This window comes from Seriola lalandi, unplaced genomic scaffold, assembly GCF_002814215.2.
Source record: "Seriola lalandi dorsalis isolate HSWRI2012SDOR001 ecotype SW California unplaced genomic scaffold, Sedor1 jcf7180002054857, whole genome shotgun sequence".
NCBI classification, from domain to species: domain Eukaryota; kingdom Metazoa; phylum Chordata; class Actinopteri; order Carangiformes; family Carangidae; genus Seriola; species Seriola lalandi.
This window is the reverse complement of record NW_019525410.1, coordinates 354652-375473: the sequence shown is the minus strand read 5'-3', so window position 1 is coordinate 375473 and position 20822 is coordinate 354652. Positions and strand designations below refer to the sequence as shown.

At 40.0% G+C, this 20822-nt stretch overlaps 2 protein-coding genes across 2 annotated transcripts in view; one reads left to right on the top strand and one right to left on the bottom strand.

Annotated features, from left to right (window-relative positions):
- slc1a7a (solute carrier family 1 member 7a) overlaps nucleotides 1–2763 on the top strand; it is a 32132-nt gene extending 29369 nt beyond the window's left edge. The window contains exons 9-11 of the mRNA XM_023427259.2: nucleotides 1129–1263; nucleotides 1518–1617; nucleotides 2036–2763. Of these exons, the coding sequence (XP_023283027.1) occupies nucleotides 1129–1263; nucleotides 1518–1617; nucleotides 2036–2302 (502 nt within the window). The 3' untranslated portion in view covers nucleotides 2303–2763. The remainder of the gene's footprint in view (nucleotides 1–1128; nucleotides 1264–1517; nucleotides 1618–2035) is intronic.
- A 3298-nt stretch (nucleotides 2764–6061) lies between these two features.
- scp2a (sterol carrier protein 2a) overlaps nucleotides 6062–20822 on the bottom strand; it is a 17251-nt gene continuing 2490 nt past the window's right edge. Inside the window, exons 6-16 of the mRNA XM_023427310.2 lie at nucleotides 20282–20408; nucleotides 20101–20164; nucleotides 19882–19968; nucleotides 19554–19704; nucleotides 19165–19312; nucleotides 17907–18014; nucleotides 15070–15223; nucleotides 14741–14837; nucleotides 12914–13043; nucleotides 7750–7829; nucleotides 6062–6604 (exon numbers count right to left, since the gene is read on the bottom strand). Coding sequence (XP_023283078.1) covers nucleotides 6509–6604; nucleotides 7750–7829; nucleotides 12914–13043; nucleotides 14741–14837; nucleotides 15070–15223; nucleotides 17907–18014; nucleotides 19165–19312; nucleotides 19554–19704; nucleotides 19882–19968; nucleotides 20101–20164; nucleotides 20282–20408 — 1242 coding nt within the window. The 3' untranslated portion in view covers nucleotides 6062–6508. The remainder of the gene's footprint in view (nucleotides 6605–7749; nucleotides 7830–12913; nucleotides 13044–14740; nucleotides 14838–15069; nucleotides 15224–17906; nucleotides 18015–19164; nucleotides 19313–19553; nucleotides 19705–19881; nucleotides 19969–20100; nucleotides 20165–20281; nucleotides 20409–20822) is intronic.

Sequence of the window (20822 nt, the reverse complement as noted above, 5' to 3'; positions counted from 1 at the left end):
GCCCACCCCGCCACCGAGAACATGTCCAGCACAGAAATAAGTATTACGACTCTTCGCTTAATTAAAAGCCGTAATACAATGTGAAAATTAAATGCAATGAAAATTTTACTTAAGTAAAAGTGCAGAGGTATCATGTATTTGAAGTAAAAAAAAAAAAAAAGTAGAAGTATGCCGCACACTGAAACAGTGTCTATGGAGCTGTAGGACGAATGATTTTCAGTATCTAAATATAATAGAAGATATTGTCAAAACCATAAATACAAGAAGAAAGGAGTTAGCAATTAATTGAACACTGTTTTTATCCGTTTTAATATAAACTGGAAAAGGCTAACTAGCTTCCTTCACTGAGCGTTGCCAAGCAAGGGGTGTGTTGTTAACGCCATTAATTTGTGGGGCAACAGGTTACAATCGAAAAATACCTCCTTTTCATGGTTCTAATGTTAAAGTGAGTCAACTGGAAACACAACAACGTCAGCTGGAGAGAGAGAGTTGTCAGACAGCTTGCTTATGCTAACTACAGCTGACAAAATCTGCAACAGTTTTTTATGTCAGCAGAAAAAAAATTCACAGTCACTGGCTGGAAATGAGGAGCCTGCCATTGTTTCTGTGAGAAATCACAAAGTGCCAGTTTTCAGTGTAAACTGCTACAGCTCTAGAAAGGTCGACAGGCTGGCAGTTATTAAGTGGAGCGATACTAGCGAAACACCCCTCAACAAAAATATAGCCTATTGATTTTGGACTAAAGTAGGTCACCAGTATGAAGGTTACCAGTTCGTCATCACCACCTTCCAGCAAATCTGTATGCGGACGCTGCCTGAGCATCACAAGGTCTCAGCATTGTAGAAGATCAGTCACAAAACGAGTAAAAACCATAAATATTGTGAGGCATGAAGTAGCAAAAAAATGAAAGTACTCAAGTAAAGTACCTCAACAATTGTATTTGATTACTGTAATAATGACTTTCTACCAGTTTCCTTACATTCACTATATCCTTTTATTTTCTACCCGTCACAGACAAATCTGTGTTTTCCCTCACTTCAGTCAGATCACATACACCTTTGATGAGGACTTGTTCCTGTATGTTATAAAATAATCACACTCTGCTCCTCTGTCTGTCTCCCCCCCCAGCATCACTGCCACTGCAGCCAGTATCGGTGCAGCAGGAATCCCGCAGGCCGGACTCGTAACCATGGTGATCGTGCTGACCTCAGTGGGTCTGCCCACCGATGACATCACTCTCATCATTGCTGTTGATTGGGCTCTGTAAGTAAGGGGTTAATCTTTCCACAGTGAGAAGCTTGAACACAATCATAGCTTCCAACTCAGGAAATGTTTATGACATTTCCCTGTTTTCCAGTGAAGTTGAATCAATAGCTTCTTTCCAGGAATTTATAAATAGATGCAATCAGCAAAATATACGGAAACGGCGCCTGACACCATACTTTATATATTTGAAATATTACACCCGAATGACGGCTTCACTAACACTGTGAATGACCTTTGGTTTTATCATTTAGGGATCGATTCAGGACCATGGTGAATGTGATGGGTGACGCCCTGGCCACAGGCATCATGGCTCATATCTGCAGGAAAGATTTTGTCAAAGAGGGGGAGCAGGTGAGAGCATCCAAGGCCAGATCAATGGATTCTGAGGCTGCAGATCATTAATTTATTGATTATCAATATTTGTCTTTACATGAAAAAGCAGAGAGAGAAGTGGTATGTGGATGAAGATTACAAGTTTATAATAAAGTCTTCCTTTATATAATATGAAGAAGGTCATTTCAGTGGCTGTACAACTGTTTTAAATGAATTGGAAAATGGCTTGATTTACTTTCTTGCCATTATTATATATGAACTTTGGGTGGAGCCAGAGAAGCCATTATCCAACCTTGGATAATAGCTTTCTGTGTACAACACATATTCAGAATTCATACATCTCTAGTTTCGTGGCACTTATGAGCAATACCTTCGTAATAAAGACACTAATTGACTTTCTCTCCTCCCCGTCTTCTTCTTCGTTTGCATCCACCAGGTGCCTCTGATCTGCGAGACTAAACCCATGATAAGCATCCAGCAGATGATAAACTACCAGAACCAGAAGAACGGCTGCTACCAGCCGCCTCCCCCGGGCAGCAAACAGGACCACCTCTCCCCGGACGTGGCTCGCCTGATCCAGCTGGAGGAGGGGGTTCGGCCGATAGAGAAGAAGAAGCACGCACACTCCTCTCATCACAAGAGAGAGCACAGGGACAAGGACCACTGTTCCATTGATATGAACGGGCTGGAGACTAATGTATAAAAGTAGCTGCCGTCTTAGCAGCTAATGGCACATCCACAGCTTCAGGGCCAGCAGGAGAGGAAGACAGATTAAAGAGCTGAGGTGACTATGGTCAAATGCTTTTCTCCTCCGAGAAGGAAAGTGGCCGAGAGTGGATGAATACAGGGAAACAAAAGACAGTTGGTTTTTTTTGCTACATAACCTAAATGATGACCCACAATTGATTGTGTATGTTTGTGAGTGTACATATTTATCAGATGTATTATTTGGTATCGGCAGTGACGGCGTGCGGCTCTGGCTGATGAACATTTCAAACCAGAGAACTGATCCTGTTCAAGGTTTCACTAACATCCTCCCACATCTGTGAGTCAGCCCGTCTCAAAGGAGCCGAAACGGAGAATACAATAGCTAATATCAGATGTAATTAAAGGACCCTATCCCTCTGTGGACTGCGAAGAAAAGAAAAGAAAAAAAAACAAAAACATTCACACATATCTCTTTTTATTCACTACAATCTGGTTTGTTATGTTTATAGAATTTTATTGTTTGGGCTTTTTTGTATATTTCTTTTTTTTTTTTTTGTCATTGTGTACTCTATAATCAATCTTAGGCAAGATGTTGCCTGTTGGGAGTATTTTTCCAATAGACTCAATAAAGCGCACAACAAGGAGACAAAACAAGATAATTGAACTATAACCAGAAACCTTTAGTTGAACACACATATGCAACAGTTTGGTTCACATCAAAGAAACAAACGATTTTTTTAGGGGAAAACAAAAAGGAATTCTTTACATTTTCTCAGCAACACCTTTCCTTACACTTGTCTTCACTGCCTTGTTGTCCTGAGTGTAAGTGGGTACTCTGCCTCATACCTGCAGTACTGTATAAGTCATTGCCAGAATCAAGGCAAAAATGAAGACGGAAGATCACAATGAAAAATGAAGACGAGTGTTTGCCCTTGTGTTGAAGTCATGTCAAGTCGTCTTTGCACCCATCGTATTCCCTCTTTGCCTTAAACGACCAAAGGAGAAGCACACGGGACCAGAACGTTACTGCTGACCGCTGAAACACGAGACAAAAAACAATACAAGACGACAATAACACGTCACGCACTGAACTCTGTCCAAATGTATGTGATATTATGCTTGACATGTATTTCAAAACTTAAAAAAAAATAATAATTTAGATTTCATTACCATGTCAAAAGCTGCCATTCTGTATTTGTAAAAAGAAACGTTTCACTGTAGTCTAAAATTTATAAAAATGTACCAACTCTGTAAAAAAAGAAAACACTGAGAAATGAAAAATATATCAAAAATATACAAACAGCACACCGAGTTATTTTTTGTATACGGTTAGGAAGAACTGCAGATGTAATAAAAGTACATGATATTTAAAAGGACTGAAAACTGCAGAAGCGCGAGTATTCAATGCTTCAATTAGAAACCTGACGAGCTGCATGTTCTCTCTTAAAAGCATTAAGAAAAGGAAGCCGTTTACTTATTCACCTGAATAAAGCTCCTTTTCAAACATAAATAAATCCCAATGTGAACTAAAGTCGACTGAAGTATCAAATGTGTAAAGAGAGGAGATTTACAAGATTACCGCTGCGGGCTGGTTACTGGTGAAATGCACTTGGGAGCAGCATGGAGGGATGATTCAAAATTGGCTCAGGTAAAATTTCCATATTGATCTTCCCTGTGGCGCTTACGTCCACTCTAAAGATGGTTGTCAGTTAATGACTTCAAGGAAAAACCACACAAAAACTACAGTATATTTATGACAGTTTGGCTTCATGTTGCACCATTTTCCTCATTTGTGAAGGTGTTTTAATGAGGAGAATTAAAAGTCTTTATGTCACAGCTGATCAGAAAACTTAATGTATTGCTATCCAGCATATTGAAGATACTTTTAGGTATAGTTGTTTTGCGGTTATTTTATACCTTGCATTAGGTTTTATTAAATGCTTAGTCGTCTTAAAACGTGTAATAAAAACATTCAATATGGGAAAAACCTAAACCAGAAATCTACTCTGCACAGCCTACACACCAATACCCACAGCACTGCAGCAGCATACACACTGTACATATGAAGGTCACAGGTCTACAGTCCAGGCTCAGTGTGCTATAAGATATCATTTCATTGGTCCCTCTGCTGATTTAAAAACAACCAGCAACAAAAGGCACAGCCTTTGAACAAGACTGGGTTACAAATGTCAGAGAAACAGCATCACCACGGCAACCTTGAAGAACAAATAACAGGAATTGGGCGCAATTGCCGACCCACTGACCAAACACACTCATTCTGTTCAGCATGCTGTTAAAAGAAAAGTCCAGCTCTTATACTGGCTGTACATGAGCCCACTCCACGCCAGAGGGTCAGACACTTCCAAATGTCATATTTACACATGCTGGGTATATTTTCTCAGCGGTATAGGCAGGTGGTGAACTTTGATGATCGCTTATGTGCAGACATCTGAGCCGCTGAACAAATGTCAAAGACCAGGCCTCTGCAGATATGATGTGTCTCTTTCAATAGAGCGTGTTAATAATTAAGTAGTTAATAATTACTTTTATTTTACTTTTTAGGAAAACTTTGAGCCGAGGTTACTCATGCAGGCTGAGCTTCTAAAGTTGACTTGAGGCGAACCAAGCCTGAAAATCCTCAGCTAACACCCCCCCACATCTCCTAAAGACCCATTAGCCCACTGCTAATGGTCAGTGAGACAGGCAGGCAGCCATGTAGCCTGTGCAGCCACTCCGTACTGCCATTTGGCCAGCTGGCCACCTGGCAGAGGGACAGGATGGGGGATGGGCTAAAGGGAGCCGAGGCGGCCTGATAGGAGCAATTAGGAGCACAGGCTGGATGTGGCGGAAGGTGCACAGCGGTGAACGGCCAACAGGGAGATGTCAGGATCAAATCGGAAATACAGTGCATTCAGAAAGTATTCAGGCTCCTTCTCTTTTTTTTCACATTTTATTATGTTGAGGCCTCGTGCTAATTAGGGTTAAATGTTTAGATTTTTTCCTTCATCAATACCCGGTGATGACAAAGCCATAACACAATCCTGTCTGAGCTCTACAGTCAGTTCCTTTGAGCTGACAGCTTAGTTTCTGCTCCGACATGCATCGTCAGCTGTCAGACCATATAGACAAGTGTGTGTCTGAACTGAATTTCAAGTGTCATAGCAAAGTTTCTGAATACTTATGTCAATGTGATATTTCAGCTTTTCCTTTTTAATACATTTGCAGCATTGAAATTGGCTCTGACCTCGTCACTCCTATAAGCGCGGCACAGCAGGGAGTGTGGAGTGATAATAACTTACCCATTGTGTAAGTTTTGTTTTGCACCAAGCACAGTCTTGTACTGACAGCGTTAACTGTGCTGGGCAACTCATACAATTAGCTGTAATCTTTTCGTGATGCATTGTTACATCACGGAGCTAAATCAGGTCAATACAAGTGAATTTATTTGTGCCTGAACTGAAGAACTAACGTAAAATAAATAAATACACGTACAAGTTCTTATTTTTATAAGGCTGCTTCCACTCTATCGATTTATCATGATATCTATAAAAATGTGAAAAACATTTTCTCAATATTTTACTAAAAGAAAATACTGTTTTAAAAATGTATTTAAGATCTCATGCTATAACAGACTTTAAAGGTAAATGTCTTGACTCATCTGGACATAAGTGTGAACTGCAATATGTTGATAATATCTTTATTTATATTACTGACCCGGTCTACTTTAAAGGAAAAACACTTCAGAAGATTGTCATTTGTATTGTAAGTGAAGGATTTATTTAAAAAAAAAAAAAAAGATAATTTCATTCATTTACATTATATATTCTATACAAAATGATCTATCAAAATGGTTGAGGCCAAAAATGGCTTTAGTTAATGTTATAGACAGAGGTCAGAGGTCAGAGGCACGTTCTGACAAACTGTGAAGCCTCTCACACGCAGCTCCTGTAGACTCACTGGATGCTTCATAATTCAAAGCCTGATTGGTCTAGACCCAACGATGTGTATAGTAGCCATTCTGTATGCACAATGATATCAAAGCAGCAGCCGAAACTGAAACTTTAAGGACTGTCTCTCAAAATCAAACACATTATGAAGTGAGTTTGTTGATTAGCAAAAATTAAAAGTTTCAAGAGGACAAATCAGGTTTTGCTTTGCCTTTGAACTGTTGCTCAAAGGACAAAAAGACTAACTCCAGGTCTCACAGCTTGGCCTTGCCTGGTGCAACCTGGAGGTTCTGCAGCTTCATAGCCATACCCATGTTTCCAGTGATCTTCAGCTTCCCTTTGAAGAACGCCTGAGGAGACAGAGGAGAGAGGAGAAAGAAGCTTTTAACTCCCTCAAATTGCATTTTTAATACTTTAGTTACTGAAAGATGCATCGCTGATACACTGACACTGAATTTGACAGGAAAACACATCGTGCTCTAATATGGCAGAATACATTATTTTGTAATTATTGTAACATTTAAAAAACCTGCAGTTTCCCAGTTCTTCTAATTTAAAGTGGACACTGAACAATTCATGACCTTATCCAAGCCATTTTCTTAAATCTTTATCATTTGTTCGTTCACTTATGCCCAAAGAAACTTTCTGTTGTAAGCCAAAGTGTCAAAGTGAACTATTGGTATTTTCTCATTCAGAATCAGTATAATCTTGGTGAGAGCACCGTTTAGTCTGCAGGAGTTTCTTCTATTTTATTGCACCTTAGTCTGTGTGCTGTATGCAGAAGCTCCGACACATAAAAGGCAGATTATTGGAAATGGCTGCCCTCAACAGCTTTTTTCAAACTTATATTCACAGCACGTCAATGTCAGGCATTAAAAATTATTCCTCAGAGCTTACAGTGAAGCCAGCGCAATCAACACTTATGTATGGGGACTGAGAATTCACAGAAAGAACTGTAACCATGGCAACACGTATGTGATTCAGGGAGTTAACACAAAGTGAAAAGGAGTTAAATCAGCTGTGTGTTGTACAGGTGTCCTACTCCGTGTATTTCAGCACACCAGAGCAGATAAATGGCACCATAAGGTGCAGTAAAGTTCGCCATGACCTGAAGTCTGTTATCAGAATTTGATTTCACCATGTGGGTCCAGGCAGCGTTGATGAGGCACGATGACGGTCACAGAAACTGTCAGTCTATATGACGTCATGTTTACAGCTCATGGCTTGTTTGTAAAAAGTCAATTTAAACACAAACTGAACCAGAAGCAAAAGGCAGCAATAGTTTTTTTCCCCATGATCCCGATGAAATGAACCAAACTACAGGGGTGAAAGCAATCCTGGTGGTATTTAGGAAGAAATAAATTTGCCCTAATGTCCTAGAAACAAAGATATAATGGTTCTTATTATATTTTGCAGTTAATTAAAAAAATAACTTTTTTACATTTAACTGTAATGTTTTGTGACAAAGGTCAGGTCAATACATAATTACACGCACCGTTTGTGGGTTCAACTTTCCTGTCATCAAATCCAGAAGATCCTCGTCGCTCATGGACAAAGTGCAGTCTGCCTTTTTATCTACGAGGAAAACAAATGGAGCAAGAACTTCATTATGGGTAACTACCACAGAATGGATTAAAAAAAAACAAAAAAAAAACAAACCCATGAACAAAAAAACTTCATATTTACCGACTGTTGTACACACACAAGTTAAAAATATAAAGTTACATCTATGATGTTCCAGACACACAAATATACAGGGAAAATGACGAGCAAAAGTCAGTCACCATGATTACAATGCACCAACAGAAAGCACTCTGGAGTACATCTGGCATTTTGATGAACGTTTCCTGTGGTATAAAAACATATTGTATGCAGCACATGCACACGCACACACACGCACACGCACGCACGCACGCACACACTGCACAATTCACTGACACAACTATTTAAAAAGCTTTATGACTAATAATTTCTATAGTCTGACTAAAAACCAGCCCTGCTGTGTTTCAGTAAAATGCCTGAACGCCGCCATCAGCCTGTTAAATCTTTTTCCATCATGAAAAGCTGGAGCCTCAGGCATGATGAAATGTATCAATATGCTTGAGGCATGAAACATCAGATGAAAATATGTTTTTTATCTGCAGAAATTAGGTTTGTGAATTGCTTATAGGGAACCGCAATCCTCAGAGTCCTAAATAAATTTGTTAAATCGACGCCTCGTCGACAATTGCAACAAAAACTGAACATTAAAAGCTTTAAAAGTCAGCACTGTATTTTTCTTGTATACGATACATGAACTGTGTACATATTGATCTTTTTATGTCATGTACCTGTAAATTGTGTATAACAGCAGCCACCTCTCTATTCCTTCTTGTCTCAAAGAAAAACAGCTGTATACGTCTTACGACAACAACACACATGAAACGCATCACAAAATATCATTTTACGTAAACTGTTAATTAATATGAGGATTTAAATACATTCACATGTAAAAGGAAGCTGCTTCAGCAAAAACAGACCGAGCAGAGGAGAAAAGAGCTGCACATAAGCTGTGAGTGAGCAACAGTTCCAAAAGAAATGAAAATAAAACTAGAAGAAATAAAAATAATGAAATACAGTCATTTATCCCAACGATAATGATGCAATGGAACCTTAAATAAATGTCTGTATCTTTGAAGTGAGACTACGCCTCGCCCACTGAGGTGTCAAGTGGCAACCGCAGGTTAATGTCACATTTCCCTTCATTTTCCAAGAGTCAGTCGCTTTAAAGACGTGATCATCTGACCCGACAGCGCGAGTTGGATAAGCCAACAAACAGGAAATAACAGACGTGTCTGGGTGAGGTGTAATGTGTTTAACTTCTTGTTTTATTCTTGTGATAAAACTACGACAATGTTTACGCTGTGGCAAACTAAAATCACATGTAACATCACCACAAGTAGAGAAGAGTCATAACGTCACGTAAAATACAGATGGTGACAAAGTGAAGGAAAAACCGACAGTGTCTTAGGTCACCACATGCCACCAGAACAGATTCAACGCTCCTTAGCATTGATTCGATTTCTGTTTTGATAGTGGTGGAGGGCGCCGTCTAACATGAGTCACCCCCTCATGCCCTCTGCGTGGGGGAAGAGACCCCCCCCCCCGGATAGAAACGTTAGATCATAGGATGAAGGTGATCACACAGAACAACTTTGTATTGATTAACAGTGACCCCTCCCTCTAAGCGGACAAGTAGAGCCAAACCGTGGCAACAAGATGACCCCAACAGGAGAAGTGCGTACGGGTCGAACATTCAGCCCCGTACCGTTCTCTTGGTGTATGTGTGGCACATAGGATATTTATTTAATATTATTTATCTATTTATTTAATTGCCTACTCATTAATGTGTGTTGTTTTATATGTATATACTGTATGTTTGATGTTTTTTTTGACCACCTGTGAGGCTATATAAGCTGTGGGCGAGCTGCGCTCTTCAGTTGGCAGTTAACGTTTTATTAATTAAAGCAACTGAAGACCAGCTGACCCACAGTGCCTCTGTTGTTTGTCCTCAAAGGTGGATAAATTAGGTGGAAAAGGGTTGTACATGTTGTAAATGTTGTGTGCTTTCTGTTTTGTGCACTGTTATGTGCTGTCGATAATTTCGCTTATATGTTAAATGTGTAACTGTCAGTGTTAGCTTAGTGTTTCTAACGAGAGCGAGTGAGAGGTGAAGTTCGCCCTCCTCCGCTGGTGGATGTGTGTGTGAGAAAGTTAATGTTACAGTGTTTTGTGGTTTATAATTTTGTATATTTTGTCATTAGGTCACAATAGTTTTGTTAATTTGTTATGTTTTAACTGGGCAGTTAATAACGATAAATAACAGCTACAGCGCGAGCCGCAGCTGATTAACAGCACAGCGCAGTTTACCGTTGCTAGGCAACCAGAAAGCGCACAGGCTGCGGTGCTGCAGAAATTGGAAGAGGGAGATTTTCTTATAGATACATTGTAAATATGATTGTTTTGTGATTTAATATATAAAAGGGGAATAAAATAATTGTTTATATAGGAAAGTTTTTATTTGTAAATAGTAATATATAATATAGAATTAACATTGTAAATATCTGGTGAATAGTTTTATTGCATTTTTGAAATAGAGTAATTTTGATATTGTGATTATTGTAAAATGCTCTCGCCCACGTACTGAGAATAAAGTGAAGTATGACTGATCTGACCATCACTGTTTTCCAAAATATGACCAGTGCCTCTGGTTGTTCCACCACTGAACTGAGAGATGTGCTTTATGAACAAACGATAAACCGAAAATGTGCTGTGCTTTTACAAAACTAACTAAAATTACCCAAAATCTCTTTAGTTTTCATCTTTGTCATATATAAACTCATAGTATTTTGGGTAAATATAAAATCTATCTTCCAATTTTTTAGCTCTGCCCCGTGGAGCAACAGCTAACCAGCTGATTGGCTCTCAGTCTTCAACTACATCCGCACATTAAATGTCCAAAACATTCACTGTATTAAGGATGTATGAAGATGTATGAAAGTATGTTTTTGTTAATCAACTTTAGTGATGTGCCATAGAGCTGCAGCATGTCTGTTTTTTTTTTCTTATATTAACTTTACCTGTGTCTCACCTCAACAAGCAGAATTACACACATTTGCAATTAAGGCTGCATTTTGTGTCGACTGTTTATGTGTTTGTGCCCATATCTAAACTTTATGTTCTGTTGTGTGCAGTTGATTTTTTTTCTGGTTAATGACACAAACACAGTAACTAACACACGTGACATGACTTTTGGTGTTAAAATTCCAATTTTCCCAAAGTTATTCCCAAAATACTGGGAATAAATAATGCATTAGGAATGCATTGGAATTTTTTAAAAAACCCACAAAATTTCACCTTTTTTCTGAGTCACCCAGCTCTCTCATACCTGCACGTAGAAATGTGATTCAAATTATAAAACGGAAGAAAACTTCTGCTCTCTCCAAAACACCAAACTGTTCTTACATAACATGTAAGCTTTTCAAACTATGTGCACTCAAAGGAGGAGGGCAAATCACTTTTTCTTCAAAGTTAGAGTGACAGCGTCAGTTGGCTAGAGTGCGTGAAGCAGTAAAAAATAACCTTTATTTTTATTTTTAACTCGAGCTCACAGCCAAACCGTAAAAAGGAGACAAATAATTCTTTCTCAAAATGTAGACATAGGTGTTGGGATTCATAAAATGTAACTTTGACAGGCAGGGTCTGCACAAAATTTAAACGATGGTGCCGAGTCCGGCAGCAATACCTGTCTCACTCTCATTGACACCTAATGTAATCGTCTTTTTTTTTCAAAAGAATCTCACTCTGTCTTCGCACTGAGCTTACTCACTCATTTTAAGGAATATCTGAATAAAATAGAGACTGTAGAAACCTCTGGCTTCAGTGTCTGGCACGGTGTTTTCGGTTTTTGAAAAGAAGTAACGGTTTTCTCATAATTTGCAATTGTTTGAAGCCATGTAGAAGCCAAATTCTGGGCAGATTTTCACATTGCCATGGCAACAGCAGCTCCTGACCTGACCTCTGACAGCCATGGGCTGCGTGATGTCATCGCTACAGTGACACAGAGAAGATTTTTTACCCTGACCCTGACCCTTTCCCGGCAGCAGCCCCCGTGGCACTAGTTACACAATACTTTTCTGACCTTTCTGAATCTCGAGCCTGACAAATACCCCACTTTACAAAAAAAAAACTATAACACTGAAACTAATAAAAACTAAATTAGAACTAAGTTTAAAAAAAAAAAAAAAAAAATGAACTAGCAAACCTGTTTTGAAAACTAATTAAAATTAAACTAAAATTGAAAATAGAAACACAAAAAAAAACTAATGAAAAATCCCAAACTATTATAACCTTGGTTCGCGCACTGCATCCCTGCTATAATATTCCTCTCTTATTCAAATGTCAACAGACTTCTCTCACTGACACCGTCTGACCACGTCCTGTGTTGACCTTCTCACCTAAGGAAGATTTCTTCTCTTTTGCATTACATATCACACCAACATGCTGTCAACCACAATTTCCAACCCTTCTTACTGACGTGTTTCCCACAGATCTAAATGCAGATGTCAGTTGCCAGTTTTACTGAAACAACAACACACCAGTTGAGCATCTTTGTGACTGAAGCTCCTGCAATCTGTGCCCCAACAACAAATCCTCTTCAAAGTCCCTCAGATCTTTTCCTCTTGTTATCTTGATACAAATATATATAAACTCACATTTAAGGTGAGCACAGAGAAACCTTCCCCACTAGAGGGGGACTTTAAGGCATTAAATAAATAGAATAGACTGTCCTTTTAAAAACTGTGTGTTTGAGTGTGTTGCTCTTTTCTCCCAATTTAGAGTTTAGTGCAAGTTTCATGTTTTGGTGTGTAGCAACAGCATCACAGAGGCCATTTAATAGTTATTGTGATTTCAAAAGGATCATTTCACACTGAGTCTTATATCTTTACTAGAACTGCAGCTTCAACTTATAACATCTGGACCTAAAATACTACACACTGCTGCTGAGAGGTACAATAGGTGTATGAGAGAAGAGGGACAGGTCTTACTGTGTGAAAATTATATTTTAACAGCTTTTAACCAACTATATTATTTGGCCTTGACAGCAGAGTCACACCTACCTGGATCATTGGTGACAGAGCCTTTGCCACTTTTCACATCCACAACCCAAGTCGCCTCCTTCCCACCTGGTCCATCCTTCACTTTAAATGAAAAGACTCCACCAATCTTCTTGACGAGCCGCTCTCCTTCCTGCAGAGAGCGGAGAAGGCTTTTGAGCTCCGCAATATAATCCTCATGATATAATTGCAGCATACAGCCAGTAATTCCCCCTACATACTTCACATTTAATACCAGACATCCATTGTTATGTGAAGAGTATTCTTGAGTAATTTAAATACAAAGTACATGGTTTAGTCTCAGAAAATAATCACCTCAGCGAAAATGTACAACGCTGCAATACAGTGTAAACTAGAGTAACATACAAGAGCTAATCCGGCTGAAACTGTGGAGGAGTTAACAGACAAGAAGCCAAGTGTGACCTCGCTTCACCATCATTAAGCTTTTATGCCGCTCACAATTAGTCAGAAGCCAAGTTCAACCTTAATGAACTTTGAGTCTCTCCATTGTTCAGCTAGTTTGACAGAAGGAGTGGGACTGACTTCTCATTCAGAGAAATACTGATTATTCACTGTGTATCCTTCATTATAACACGTGGAGTGTCCAGCCGTGCAGCTTATAGTTACAACCCTGTTCATGGTTTTTTCACAACAGTGTGCAAGTTAATTTAGCCTCGACCGTGCTGACCTGATGCATCTGAGCTCTCTATATTATTTTAGTATTCTTGTACAGCGGGTGTTCAGGTCAGATAATACCTGACCATTGTCCTCACCCGACCACAGAAACCACACACCACTTCACCAACTTCTGCAGAACCACCAACATTTAAGCTCATTTCAGCGATAAATGTCTGAAAGGAAACATCTCCAAACAACTCGAGTCGTTCTGGTGACCCGCTGGGGGAGGAGAGGCACACAGTCACGTCTGCGCTCCAGAAACATGAGCAAAGCTTGGAACCGTCAATCACACTCGGGGGGGGGGGGGGGGGGGGTCGCTGTGTGTTCTTTAAGACAGTGTACCTGCCTTTCAAAAAGTGTTTCGTACATATATGAAGGTCACATATATAGTCTGGTCTCAGGAAACAGCCGCACTAATGCACATAAATGACTGCTCCCTGTGATATTCTCAAAGCACATTTATTAACCTTGAACACAACCAGTGTTTTCTCGTAACATTACGACAGACGTCACTTCTCTTCAGTCGTTTCTGCTGACGCTACAGTACAAAATGTTCAACATCCATTTAGATAAAGCTCACGTGTTTGTTTTAAGTTTCAGATTTAGAGCTGTCATTTCATCTTTGCACCTCCAATGCATTATATATTTGGTGTGGGATATTTGTTTTGTTTGGTATTTTGTATTGTGCTTTTTGTTTTATGGTATCTGTGCGTATGATGCCTTTTTAAAATAGGAAGATTAAATAAGACTCACAGCCATGACACTGCAGTGCTTGGACTGTCTGCTTTTATGGTCCAACTCATGTAGTTTAGTTGGTACAGTACTGTACGTCTCAGTGGATAAAAGCAACTAAAGACCATAAATTGCCCACTGCCTTTAAAAGAAAAGAAGATGGACTCAGTGGTTTGTTTCTAATTTGTAACCACCTTTACTTTTCTTTAATGGACCCATTTGTGAAGTAGTTATGGAAACATGTGGCTACGTTTGCCTAATATAGAACATTAAACTGAAAGGAAGAAAAGGGAACAAAGTAAATCTAAGATATGCAGGCTTTCAATTAGATGCAAACATACTGATTCCATAGGATCAAGCACAGAATAGCAAGGCTGAAGTGTTAGGGAGATGTCTGTTAGTGACAGCGTGCCGTTTTACCTCCTTTAATTGTTTTTCCATCTCTTTGAAGACAGGATAAGCTTTAAACCCCTCCAGGCCGCTGCCTGAGCTGGTGAGAACTGCAGCTACGTGGGACCTGTGGGAAAAACCAGACACAAGGTTCACGCTATGTGGAAAAAAGACTTAACCTCATCATGATTCATTTACATTTGAGGCTCTTAAGTATTTCAGTCTAGATGTTTTGTTGCAGAAAAGGAACAGAGGATAAAACAGTAAACTGCATCTTCTTCAAAAATATAACACATACATACAGTAGTTACATAGAGTATCTAACTGAACTAATAAACTGTTTCTAACTTCCTGCTCACCTGGCCTCCTGTGGAAATCCCATCCTGTAGAGAGCAACGACCACAGCTCCCCCTAAGCCAATGTTGTGTTGCAAGGCCACTTTTGCCCCCGGGACCTGCCTCCTGCCCGCCTGCCCTCGGAGCTGCCAGCACAGCTCTGCACACTGGGCCAGACCTGAGGGAGAGACGCACAGAGGCCGAGGGTGAGGGTGAGTCATTTGGGGGGGGCTGGGCTATATAATTTAACACTGACGAAGCTGTAAATGCATCATCATCACACAAACTATAATCACTCAAGCATAAGAAAGTGGCTGTTATTATTGGGCTCTACTTTTTTTTTCCTTTTTTCCTTGTTTTTTTTTTTTGCTGCTGCTGCTGCAGTAACATGCTGGAAACACTGCATTAACATTTTATCTCTTTTTAAGTTGTGATCTGGTGAACCTGTCAGCACATAGTTTATTGCACATCCAGCAGATGCAGAGCCTATTGTTGCTCTGCATCTGCTGGATGCGCAAGAAACTATTAGTGTGGAGGTGTGTTTCAAATAACTTCTGGAGGAACTATCTGTCTTTTTCTCTGCTGACTGCTCCACTTTGCTCCACTACACTGGAGGCTAACTTTGTCTGTCTGCTGTTTGGTCTGGGCTGGGCGGCCGGTGTAACTGTGGGATAGAGTCAAAAGTTGTACACTAAAAGATTTACTATCACCATGAGCGTCAGGTCAGGACGCAGGATGAATAAACGAAGGCCATTAAACATATATCCAATCCAACAAAAGGTTTATTTCTCAGTTAATTATTTCAACATGGAAAAGGAAGACACACATGGGCTACAGGTTCTGAAAGGATAATAATGAATAAAGATCAAAATTGGCACAACAAATCAATACAGTCTCATTATATAATAATTGAAGAAATAAGAATGAAGAAGGTTCTCTGAGACTGACAAATAAATTATAGGAACTAAGAGTAACAAACTTCTTACCAGAAACCGCCACCCCAAGGTGAAAAAAGAGTGAATGAGTGGAGTGAAGCCCTTAAATAATCTTGTAGTGCCCAGGTTATCTCTATCAGGTAAATGAGGGGTGGAGGGTGAGAAAACAAGAGCCAATTAGTGATAAGGAAAGGAAAGGAAGTGAGGTAGGTGAAGAAAGGAAGATGAAATTCAAAGAAAATAGGGATCTTTACTACAATAAGGGAAACTTATTAAGTTTGCAAAATAAATAATTAATTAAGCAGCCACCATCATAAAGGATTTTGAACTTTTGTAACTAACTTTTAACTTCTGAGAGGAATCCATTTTCTTTCTTTAGAAGTGCCTTCACAAAAAAAAAAGTTACGTCTTTGTTGCTGTAATTTCAAAATGCTTGCAAACGTAAAACACAATATCCTGACTGAGAAAGGCGGCAAGTTGACTCCTAATCTGACAACTCATTCCCTAATCTAGCCAGGGTCAGATCGTGTGTTAGCATTAAAGCTAAGCATTTCATTCCATCTGCTTAATGAGCTTTTGCATTTCTTCATTATCCCAATCAGCTAAAGGACTTAACAGTAAAGACCTCTTCATGGTGCGTCTTTCACATTCTGCAACACTCTCCTAATCTTCTCCACGAGGACTTGTTTGTGTGAGACTACAACAGTTTTGTTTAAATAGCAAGTGACAAATTTACTGTAGAGTACACTGCGCAATTTATCAAAAATAAAGAGCCGCTGGAAATCACCTCAGATATACACTTTATACACAATGAAAAGAAAGGTTCAGAAGGACACACATTTTTCACTAACAGGCTTCAATTAAATTCTTCTAAAGAGAGCAGATTACAAGTGCTTTCATGGTGACAAAGGATGATTCACAACAGACGTCAAGGTGCGCATTGGTGACACCTCAAGGTTCCTCAGGCGTTCACATAACATCAAGGTTATGTCAACACGTAAAAATCACATCCTCCTGAGGGGGCTCACCCTACTACCTGCGAAGGAGACCCTGCACGGGCCAGTCAACTATCGGTCAATATCTCTGATCGTAGTGTCACCGAGTGAAGAGGTCAGAGCTTTGCCAACAAGATTGGGAGCAACACCGTGGATCAGACAGAGCTTAGCTGACTGGGGCACTTGCACAGTGGGAGAGTGACCCAGGAGGCAGAGGGACTATTGATGACACGAATGGGGAATGTCCTTCAAAATTAATGAGGTAGAGGGATTGATGGTTCAGATTGTTGGGTGTGAAGGAAGGAAGGCAAAGAAGGAGGCAGAGGAGAGAGAAAAATTAACACTATGAAGATGATAAATACAATAAATCTGTATCGAAATGAAAGAAAAAGGAGCATATGGAATCAGTCACGGGGGGGTCGGGGGGGTGCGCGCAATAGCCTAAACAGCTGTGACTACAGATATGAAAAAAATGGCATGTGTATGACAAATGCTGGATCTGCGGAGGAGAGGAAGATGACACCCACTGCTGTTAGAGGCTGGAAGAGCCAGCTGCACTGTTTGCTCAGTCTCACCCCTCCATGGTTTTAATATGTGGAGAGATTACAGGGGAGACTTGCCAAAGGCACAGCCGGCTGCCCTCTCACACGCTGGCTTAGGATCACTTTTACCCAGTTACAATGCAGGTGGCCATCACTGTGAGACACATGCCACCTGGTGGTCGCTGTGGAAATCGTTGCATACACCAGGGCACCTCTCACAATAAATATGAGCATATAATTCTCTCTATTTTCCGTTTAGTGCTCATGTGCTTTTTGACCCGGGTCAGATTTCTCACTAAACCAGACTGGATTATGTAGTGCCTACTCTGTTTTACAGTATATAAGAAGTGGTTTTCATTAAGAGTCAGAAAGTCAGAGGCTCCGTGTACCTGTGGCGCCCAGAGGATGTCCTTTAGAGATGAGACCACCACTGGGGTTGACTACAAACTTGCCTCCATAGGTGTTGTCCCCTCTGTCAATCAGATCCCCAGCTTTACCTGGAGGGAATTTGAAGCACGCAAGAAGGTCACAAACATCATCATCAACACATACATGGGGACATATTTACTAAGTTACTGTAAGGACCACAAAAATCAGCAGTTTTGCAACACTACAGATGAAAACTGAGCCCAGGTGCATTTCACTTAATCTGGATTAAGTGCAACTACGTAAAACCTGATACTACCAGTATTTATTCAGCAAGAGGAAGGTTATGTATGAGGATGTATAGTATTTGTTAGTGTAAATAGTTTAATGTTGTCATCTTTACAGAAATATCAGTTATGGAAATAGTTATAAAACATCACGTGGGAGATTTCTGGTAAAATCTGGTAAAAACTCTGGTCTGTAAACAGATTTTAAAAACATGACAGGTTTACTTAGTAAGTTTTAAATTGGCTGTTTAGATATCACACTAGTTCTTTTAATCTCTGGACTATTAATACATCAAGTTTCTCTCACACACGCACTTTCGGCCTGACTAAAGTCGCCCTCTTTTTCTGTGTGTGAACTGTTGCCACAGATTTTACACTTGCTTTATTAAAATGTTCGTGGTCAGTGGTCAGTCTGCAGTGAGGTCAAATCAGGTACAGGACCTCAGTGCAACCCTTTAGTAGATAAGGGCAAATACAGTTTGCCTGTTGAACACCTGAAGAAAGGCTGCAGGTAAATATCTCACATGATGTTAACTACTGTATATACTTCATGGATACAAGCAAAGACACATTTGTTTATATATGTGGTCTGGGCCTCATGTGGTCACATTCTTTTATCGGTGTGAAATGTGTCCTGGGCCACACTGCAGGACTGCCTACTGTACTGACGTCCTCTGGTACAGTCTATTTCAAATGGCTAACACCTTATTTCATTGTACAGCTGTGTTCGCTAAACCCCTCCTTGCCCGCTCTCTCTCTCTTCTCACACATACATGTATATACTCAGTATATATTGACATAGGGACATGGACATAACTTCAATCTTGGGCCATTTTCATCTACTTCTTCTCTCTAAAGTGTAAAGTTAAATTAAGGTGAGAGAAGGATGGTGAAAAGTGTTTCCGTTCCTGCTCTGATTCTCCCGACAGCCAAACTTTGACTTGTCTTTAACTGTTGGGAGGACAAAGGAGGATTTTAAAAGCTGCAGTCTTACCTTCTGGACACAGCCCCAGGGCCTCATATGTGATGAGCTCATTGGCTGAGAAGCAGTCGTGCAGCTCGACCACATTAACGTCACCGGGCTTCAGACCTGCGGCCTCGTAACACTTTTTAGCTGCCATCCGAGACATGTCATATCCAACCTGCACAGAAAAAAACAATTTCTCTGTTTTCTGACGTCATCATCTGTTGTAGCTTGGGTTTAAATATGGTACAGAGCTTTACTTCCCCTGGGAGGAACTAGTCTCACTGATTAGATTTTTATCATGCAAAGAATAAACTTCAGGATAAATACAGGCTTGATCCACGGCTGTCAAACCATCCGTTTCAGTATTACAAAAAAAGCTGTGAATTCTGGGTAAAAACATTGCACATTTTTTTTACCATCTTAATGCAGCTGTTTTCTTCAAACGTGGAGGCGAGGTCGGTCACCATCTCTTGAGCCACAATCTCCACAGCCTGGTTCTCCAGGTGGTGTTTCCTGACGAAGGCCTCGCTGGCTAAAACCGCTGCTCCAGCACCATCTGACGTAGGGCTGATGAAGGAAGATGCAGCACAAAGACCAGGCATCATGGTTGATGTGCAGATAGAAACAATAGAGACAGTTATCATTACTTTTTTAGATCAGAATCAGCACTTTATCTTAATATACATTTACTTGGTGACCAATTCATAGATTCTGTTATTTAGCACAAATGTGTGAGGCTCTTACCAACACTGAAGCAGAGTAAGGAAGTCAAACACCTTCCTGGAGTTTATCACCTGCTCCAAACTGTACTCCTCTTGGAACTGGGAGTAGCTGCATGACCACACACACACACACACACACAAAACACAAACACACACACACACACATAGACACAAACTTAAGAAAAGCTTGAACTTGAGAAGTAGTAAATTGTTTTTATAAAGTTGTAAAACTGCGTCTTACGGGTTGTTGGTTGAATGCTTGTGGTTTTTCCAGGCAATCTTAGCAAAGTGCTCCGGTTTCGTTCCTTAAAGAGATGAAAACATTGACACTAACATTCACATATTGGATACAGTAAAATTGTACAACACAATACAAGATACAAAGCATAAATTTCACATTTCAGATCACATGTAGTGTGTACCATATTTCTCCATGTGCTCCCTGCCAGCATTGCCGAACATCTGTGGTGCTGCTGGTGCCGCCACCATCCCGTAACGGTTGATCATAACCTCCATGTGCTTGTCCATGGGATTGGTCCTATCCATATACTAAAAAAAGGGTTATTTTTAAATATAATAATGCCTGTTTTAATGATAATACATATACATTTCTATATGTTTATATTTTGGTTACAAGCAAAAATTAGAGAAAACCATTAATTTGGACAAACTGCTCAGTCTGTTTGTGTTTTGCTTTTCAAAGGGTGGAAGTCTTTATTCTGCTACACTATCACTCTGCTCCCCAGTAATAGAAACTGCCTCAACAGCAATAAGCAGTTAATGACAACTAATAAAAGACAGCATCATCAGTATCCCTTCATGTCTAGTGAGCAGCCACACTAATCTGTTGTGTCTGCTGTCATCTGTTTTAAAATCTTTATCAATGAGGTGTACCACGGTTTTACAGGGAAAGAGGACGAGTGTGGACCCCAGCTCATATTCTCCCGAACAAACATGCGACTA